Source organism: Chrysemys picta, chromosome 3 (assembly GCF_011386835.1).
Source record: "Chrysemys picta bellii isolate R12L10 chromosome 3, ASM1138683v2, whole genome shotgun sequence".
Classification (NCBI taxonomy): domain Eukaryota; kingdom Metazoa; phylum Chordata; order Testudines; family Emydidae; genus Chrysemys; species Chrysemys picta.
Genome location: NC_088793.1, coordinates 3,580,195 through 3,588,681, shown reverse-complemented (window position 1 = coordinate 3,588,681; position 8,487 = coordinate 3,580,195). Strand labels below are relative to the sequence as shown.

Here is an 8,487-nt window from a genome sequence, read left to right as displayed (position 1 = left end):
ATAAAAAAATAAATTGTTTGTGAGAATTAGCTCTTGTGTTTTGTGTGTAGCAAAAAGCTGAAATGTATGTTGTGGTGGGGAAGGGGAAAAAATCCTAAAAATGTGCTTACAATAAAACAACCAAGGCTAGTTCAGACATGTGTCTGAGTACAAGAAAGTTAATATGGAGATATACTTATCTCATAGAACTGCCTTTACTAGCAGGGCCAAATATTGATTTGAGAATATTGAGAACCAGAGCCCTAAGTGGTTCTCTTAAGGCTTGAACTCACAGCCCTGGGCTTAGCAGGCCAATGCTTAAACCACTGAGCCATCCTTAGTCTGTTAAACTGAATGGGTTTTAACCATACACACACACACCCACCCACCCACCCAAACTGGTTTCACTCCCAAATTACAAAAGGGAATGCTATGGGTGGGGTCATTACATTAACCTCTTAGCAAACTATGTGGAAGTTTTCTTTAACAATGGGGTAAGAGGGGATAAAAACCTCAGGTATGCAGCACTTTGTCCTTTTTCAACTTGGATAGCTGCTGGACTGCAAAAAGAGGTAAGACTTGCTGGCTTGAACTCTGAAACTATATATTATAGAAGGCCACTTTTTGCCCAGGCTGTTTTAGTAAATAATGGTGCCTATCTTTATTGCAGTGTGATCTGTTAGCATGGAACCAGGAACTTTAAACTGCATTTTACCACCAGGCCAAGGTAAAAACCATTTTAACTATAGTTGTGCTTAATACTGTTGAATTAACAAAAGTATTCCACAGGCTGCATAGGCATTTGATGCTAATACTAACTAACATTTTTTGCTTGTTCTTGAACCTGAAGGCTTAAGCACACATGAGGGGGAACAGAACAACCATGTGCCTGCAACACTTTATCCCATAGTGAAAGGGAACTTTTTTTTACTGTGTATAATGTGATGGGTTTAAGGCCCTGTGGGGGGTCGATGCGACTAACTAAACCAAAGGCACATGGCTGGGGTCAGAACAAACCATGTGGCTTTTAAACTAACAAGAGTTTTTCTGCAAAATGGATTTTTAAAAGCCGTTTTGGTTTTTATTTTGCAAAATGAGATGTATTTAAAAAACCTGTTTGTTGTACAGCCTGAAATGGATTATTTTGTTGTAAAGCTATGACTTTTTAAATAGAAAAACACTTTAATGAAGTAAGTGTAATGTATGTTTACAAGACGGTTTCATGTGTTTTATAATAATGTTGCTGTTTGCTCCACAGTACAGTCAAAACATGAGATCCTTAGACCAGAGGGAAAACAAGCTGAAAAGAAAAAGGAAAGAGACCGCTGAAAAGGAAAATTCACCAGCATCAGTGACTGATGGATGGATGAAGCCCTGTAAATATATTTTGCTTATTGGTTTGGCTGTTCTATGAGGGTTTTTTTTTATTTTAAGTAAAATACATAGGTGTGGGTGAGAGAGGTGCTAAAGTTCAGTTTTTGTAAAATGTTGTTTTTCCCCTGTTATAGGCCTGGGCAACTTTTCTGACAATGATGTAGTCAGAGATACAAGGACATCTCCTCCAGAACTGCCAACAAACCAGAAATCTGCTTTGAGACCTTTAACAACGCAAAACAGCGCAAGAGCGCAGCTGAAACATCCGGGCGGTCCAAACCTCATATACGTCAAACCCAAGGACAAAACAAAAGACTCTGGTAAAAAACAACCACGCCACCACAACTCCAGTTCCTCAGTGGCCACCACCACACCAAGCCCTGAGGAAACTGTGAGCGAAAACACACACATTCACAAACCCAGAGCACGCACTCTAGGGGTTCTGAATGTGCGCAAACCCGGAGCATGCGCTCTAGGGGCTGCGTTTAAAAAAACATGGACTAAAAGCTTCTGCGATGCTGAGGTATTGCAATCACACAACCAGCACTCCAGTTCCTCAGCGGTCACCACCACACCAAGCCCTGAGGAAACTATGAGCAAAAATGCCCACATTCACAAACCCGGAGCATGCGCTCTAGGGGTTGTGAATAAAAAACCAAGAACTGACAAACCATTCTCCCAAAACCATAAGCTTGTCCCAGCTCCCCCATATTTTAGTGGTTGGGAAGGGCTTGAGGCTTTCCTCAAAAAAGTGGTGGAGGATATATCCTCGGGTAGGCTAAAAGAACGGGATTCTAGAAAGAAATGGAAAAAATATGATGCTTGGTTCAGAGCCATGCTGAAAAACATAAGGGATGGAAAGGGTGGCTCTGAGCAGGCAGGACTAGTCGCAAAAAGGGGCCTGGGTAAAAGGGACACCTTCCAGGGTACACATCAGTTTATGTGTAAACAAAAGGGGGGACAGCGTTTGGGGGATAAACAGATGGCTGCCAAAAAGTTCCAGGCCCGGGTTGTTGTAAAAATTTTAAAAAGGGCTAAAGAGGTAATGAGGAAAAAAAAACAAAAACAAAAAGAGATGCCCCCTACTGGAGGCTCTCAAACTGGCTTGTCTGAAAATGGGGAGGTGGAATTAGACTCTGGTTTAGCAAATTCCCCAGAGGGCTCTTTAGATGGGGCCCGTTCTACTCCCAATGACTTTCATGGAGGCGCCTCAGAGTTTGACTCTCAAATAGCATCTGCTGTAGAAGATGCCGCTAAGGATCCCGTAGAGGAACCCCCAAGTAACCCCGAAAATGCCGAGGTGTATATGGGGAGAGTGAGAAGTTGGCAACGTGAAGTATCCAGATTTGGGGGGTCGGTGTATTGTGAGGAATTTCGTTTTGTCAATCCTGAGGGAATAAATTCAGCTCAGCAGGTTGTTGAAGCCATACACCGGGGAATACAGTTAGTGCTCGATGACATTAACGGTAGGGTAGGCCCTGATGATTATGTTCAGTTACGTTTAGAGAGCCGTAATTTAACTAATTCTTTGTTTTCGGTCAAAAGAACTAGAAATGAGCTGACTGCTGAGGATTTTTTAAATCAGACCTCAAAACTGCTACAGAGCAATAGAGAGATGCATCTCGATGGGACGTTGCGCCTCGTTGTGACAGTTGTAAAAAACAGGGGTGGGGGCGCTCGTAGAGTTTTAAATACTATCCTTAATAGTCAAATTATTCATAAAAAGAGACAGTGTTTAGTAGACCTGACTTACACCGGTACCAATTTGTGTTTTGCGGGTGGGCTCTTGGCCGTCATGTCCGATCGTAAACCTACGGACGCGGAATTGTTAGCGGAGGCAAGAAAGTTACATGAGAAACTGGGGTGGTCAGATCAAAAAAAGGTTATGCTCAGCGACGTAGCAAAGTTTGAACAGCATTTAGGAGTTAACATACAGGTGGTGTTGTATACGGCGAAAGGCGGCTGGGGGTTTTTTAAAATGGGGGGCACAGTGTGCCCCAAGACTTATTTTATCCTGTTGCACGATGAGCATTACTATGGGGTTTTGGATGTAAAAAAGTTGTTCGGAGCGAAAAATTATTGTGAGTTTTGCCACATGGTGTACACCACGACCACTCTTGCAGGTATCGTTGCCACCTCTGTTTGAGCGTAACGTGCTCAGACAGCGTGGGAGTGCAGCAGCGGTGTCCTAGCTGTAGACTGTATTGCCGGTCCAAAGAGTGTTTAGACAGACATATCGACTGTGCATCAAAAAACCAAGTTGAATGCCTGTCTAAAACTTTGTGTGATAAGTGTCAGTCTTACGTGGACAAGCGGCATAGGTGTAAAGGGAGACGTTGTAAGCAGTGTCAGGAGTTGATCGTTGGTGATGTAGACGGCCACCTCTGTTTTATGGACAGCCTTAGAAAGCCTGAATCTTCAGAAAAGTATATTTTTTATGATTTTGAATGCACGCAGGAGACCGGGGTGCACACTCCCAATTACATTTTTGCTATGTCCCTAAAGCCAGAAAAATCCTGGGAATTTAAGGGCGATAAGTGTCTTTATGTGTTTGTGAAGACCTTTATTGGCAAAGCGTTTCGGGACTACACATTCCTAGCACACAATTCTAAAGGTTATGATGCATACTTTATTGTTAAACAGTTACTCAAGGAAAAGATGGGCCTAGAACTGATCACTCAGGGTAGTAAACTAATGTGCGTGGAAGTTAAGGCCCTGGGCATTCGTTTTATAGACTCTTTAAACTTCTTGCCCATGAAGCTTAGCAAGCTACCGCAGGCGATGGGGTTTGAAGGGTGCAAAGGGTATTTTCCACACTTTTTTAACACGTTAGAAAATCAAAATTATGTGGGGCCTATGCCCGGTATGGAGCACTATGGTGTAGAAAGCATGATGCCCAAAGAAAAAGCAGAGTTTCTCGACTGGTATCGGGACCACAGCTCTGAGGTGTTTGACTTGCAAAAAGAGCTCGCGTATTACTGTCAGCAGGATGTAAAAATTTTGAGACAGGCCTGTATCCTATACAGAAAAGAGATTATGAAAATGACGGAGAAGGGAGATGTAGTAGAGAAAGAACCTGGTAAATTCACTGAGATAAAACTGTGTCTAGATCCATTCCGGTACATAACACTGGCATCTGTCTGCATGGCTATGTACAGGTTTATGTTTTTGGAGCCTAACACGGTAGCTCTTTTCCCTCCAGACAACTATCACAGGCAGAAAAAGAGATATTCGACCCCATCTATTCAGTGGCTGTTGTATATCTCTCACAAAGAAAATATACAAATACGGCACGCTTTACAGGGTGGGGAACTACAGGTAGGCCCCTACTTTTTAGACGGCTATGCCAATGTTGATGGGGTACGCACAGCCTTTGAGTTTAACGGTTGTTTTTTCCATGGCTGTGTCACCTGTTATTGTGAAAAAGCACAAAATCCTATGACGGGGACATCTTTTGGGTTTCTTTATTACAAGACGCAGCTCAAGACAGACTATTTGAAACGCCTTGGTTTTGTAGTGAGGACTCTTTGGGAGCACGAGTGGGAAGTGATGAAAGAAACCGACAGGGAGCTTGCAGACTTTTTAAACCGAGCCCGGTTACCCCAGCCTCTCGTGCCTAGGGATGCTCTTTTTGGGGGGAGGACAAACGCTATCCGCCTATATTACAAGCCTAACCCCGGGGAAGAAATTCACTATTATGATTTTACCAGCCTGTACCCTTTTGTAAACCAAACCAAAGAATACCCTCTCGGACACCCCGATATAGTCTATGACAAATTTGGGCCCCTTGCAAATTATTTTGGAATTGCAAAAGTTAAAGTGTACCCCCCACGAGGCCTCTTTTTCCCATTGTTACCCGTCAGAGTGGGTGGCAAGCTTATGTTCCCGCTATGCCGAACCTGTGCGGAAACCGAGCAGCGGGAGACATGCACCCATACTGACGAGGAGCGGGCCATCCTGGGGACTTGGTGCACGGTGGAATTGAACGCGGCCATAGCGAAGGGGTACGCGGTGGCTAAGATCTATGAAATCTGGCATTTTAATGAAAAATCTGATAAACTCTTTTCAGAGTACATAAAATTACACCTCCGTCAAAAACAAGAGGCTTCAGGGTATCCCAGTTGGTGCACAGACGAGGAAAAACAAAATAAGTACGTTAGTGATTTCTACCAGAAAGAAGGCGTGCATTTACGCCAACACGAAATCAGATCAAACCCTGCTAAACGCCAAATCGCTAAACTGTTTTTAAATTCTCTGTGGGGTAAATTCGGCCAAAGATCCAACCTACCCAACACCAGCATCGTGAGAGACCCTAATGAACTTTTGCAGTACCTGTTCTCCCCCAATTATGAGGTTTCATCCTGCGAGTTTATCGATGATGAAACAGCGTGCGTGTCGTGGAAGCACGCAAAAGAACGGTACTCTGTTTCTGGCAACACCAATGTTTTCATAGCCTGTTTCACCACTGCTTATGCCCGCTTAGAATTATACAGTCTCCTAGACGGTTTGCAAGAGCGGTGCCTGTACCACGACACTGACTCGGTGATCTTTGTGAAAAGGGAGGGTGACTGGAATCCCCCTCTGGGGGATTATTTAGGGGACCTCACGAGCGAAATTCCGCCAGATCAACACATCACCGAGTTTGTGTCGGCAGGCCCAAAAACCTATGGGTATAAGCTATCGGGTGGAAAGGCCTGTATGAAAGTCAAAGGTATTACCCTAAACGTAGCAAACTGCGAAAAAATCAACTTCGACAGTTTGAAAGACCTAGTCCTGGACTATTGCACGGGTCTGCAAGAAAACACCTCAAAAAAGATAGAGGTGCAGCAGCCCTCTATCGTAAGAAACAAAAACCAGTGGCAAATAGAGACAAAAACCCTTAAAAAGACACAAAAAGTGGTTTACAACAAAAGGGTCCTAGGAGAAGGTTTTAAAACCCTGCCCTACGGCTTTTGAAAAAAAAATGGATACGAGGTGGAAACACCCCTTTTCTGCAATTCTCGCGGGGCCTAGCAACTGCGGGAAAAGTTACTTTATAAAAAATGTGTTGGATAATGCCAAACACACACTGTCTGTTATGCTTGAGAATATTGTGTGGTGTTACAGTTGTTGGCAACCTCTGTATAAAGAACTGCTCTGTAAATATCCCTTTATCAATTTTGTGGAGGGGCTGCCTGATGCTTTTGACGATGACCGTTTGTTTCCTACTAATAAAGTAAATATGATTATCACAGACGATCTGATGAACTCGGCTTGTGAAATCGAGAAAGCTTTTACCAAGTATGTGCATCACAGAAACCTGAGCATTATGTATATAGTTCAAAACGTATTTTGTCAGGGAAAAAAGAGTCGCACGATTAACCTAAACACAAAGTACATGGTTCTGTTCAAAAACCCAAGGGATAAATTACAAATCACTACGCTCGCTTGGCAAATGTACCCCGGCAAAGCTCAATTTTTTCTAGACGCTTTTGAGGATGCTACCAAAAAACCTTACGGCTACCTGGTGGTGGATTTAAATGCTTCCACACCAGAAGCTTATAGACTAAGAACTGGTCTTTTCCCTCCAGACTGGCCGGCGGTTTAGACTTTGAAAAAAACAGTCGGGTATAAAAAGAGAACTTATCGGCAGGCCCCTTTTTAACAGCCAGGGCTGCTACCGAAAACATGTCTAGCTGCTTGAAAAGAAACCTGGGCCTTTTAAAATGACTTAGCAAATCGTCCCCACAGCAAAGGAGGGCTATACTGTGTTCAGCCTCTGACGATCTAGTAGCGGCCATCTCAGAAATAGCGCTCAATACCTTAAAAGGAAACGTTCCTTTAACACAGAATCAAGTGCGTGTACTGAAAAAGAAACGCACGCTTATAAAAACTTTGTGTAATAAAAGGGTTTCACTTAAAAGAAAAAAGCATCTGGTAAAGCAGTCTGGGGGGTTTATCGGACCTCTGTTAAGTTTTGCTATCCCTCTCATAACGGGGCTTTTAACTAATTGATAATGGAGTATGCAGAAAAAATGTTCCTGGTGCCCAGCCACCAGTTGGAGCAATTAAGGGCTCCCCCTCCGGCAGAGGAAAATATCAGAACAACCGCAACTCGCTTACTGGATGCTGAAATGAAGTCTGTTCTTCAAAGAACTGACTTGACTGAATATGAAAAGGCTAAACTTTACAGCGCCGTGCTTCAAAGGTACCGAATGTACGTGAAACAGAGCGAAGCGGATAAAGGGAAAATAAGTCTGTTTCTACCGGAACAGGAACAAAGTGTAACTGCCAAACCCCCAGAAACACCAAAGAACTCAGACTTTGGTGCTCAGGAGGTGTTGGATAACGTCAATAAGCGTTATAAGAAAAATGCAATAGTATTGCTAAATAAGCTGGGCCAGGATAAAAATCTCTCTTCGTGGAACGATAAAGGGGCTGTTGTGTCCAAAGGCTCTGTGGTTAATGGTTCTAACATGCTCGACTTAGTCAGGGCCGTCACCCAGACTCGCTCTGTTCCTAGCAGGCATGTATCTAAAGGATGGGATGTGTTTATGAATGCCATGGCGGAACTGAACGTACCATCTTCCGTCATGGGCAATGCGGCCAACAGACATCTTTTGGAACGCCTCAAGGCCTCGACTGCTGACACCGGGGTGGATCGAGAAACCGTGACCCCTTTTTTGCCGCCTAAAAAACGAAAATTGGCTAAAAGAGCCGAATGGCTCAGTGTGTAACATTTTTCACATTCTAATTTAAAAAAAAAATGGTAATGTTTTGCTTTAAATAAAACACTTCTATAATTTAAAAAAAAAAATCTGTACTTTTTTCCTCAATTGGTTTAAAAAAAAAAAAAACACACCAAACATCATTCGTCTTTAAACCCCTCACCTGGGGTGCTTTATTGGGTAACATGGCTATGAAAATCATTGCAAGATACACGTCTGGGCTTGTTGAAACATGTTTTGAGCAAGGCTAGGCATGCCCAAGAATTTAAATTTACTTTTTACAAAATTCATCCCCATCCGGTCGTTTTGCACTAAGTCGTTAGAATACAAATTTAAAATCCGATCAAAAGATAAACCCTTGCTACGTTGATGTAAGAAAAACACACAGTGATAGCCACAGGCGACGGAGCGGGGGTCTTGTAATTGT

At 43.2% G+C, this 8,487-nt stretch overlaps 1 protein-coding gene across 1 annotated transcript; it reads left to right on the top strand.

Moving 5' to 3' along the window:
* The first annotated feature begins 425 nt into the window (after positions 1-425).
* LOC135982127 (uncharacterized) lies at positions 426-6,584 on the top strand. Its single transcript, XM_065587398.1, has 4 exons — positions 426-551; positions 650-706; positions 1,238-1,355; positions 1,488-6,584. The coding sequence occupies exon 4, from the start codon at positions 3,745-3,747 to the stop codon at positions 6,307-6,309; it is 2,565 nt and encodes an 854-aa protein (XP_065443470.1). The 5' UTR covers positions 426-551; positions 650-706; positions 1,238-1,355; positions 1,488-3,744; the 3' UTR covers positions 6,310-6,584.
* The last annotated feature ends 1,903 nt before the right edge of the window (positions 6,585-8,487 follow it).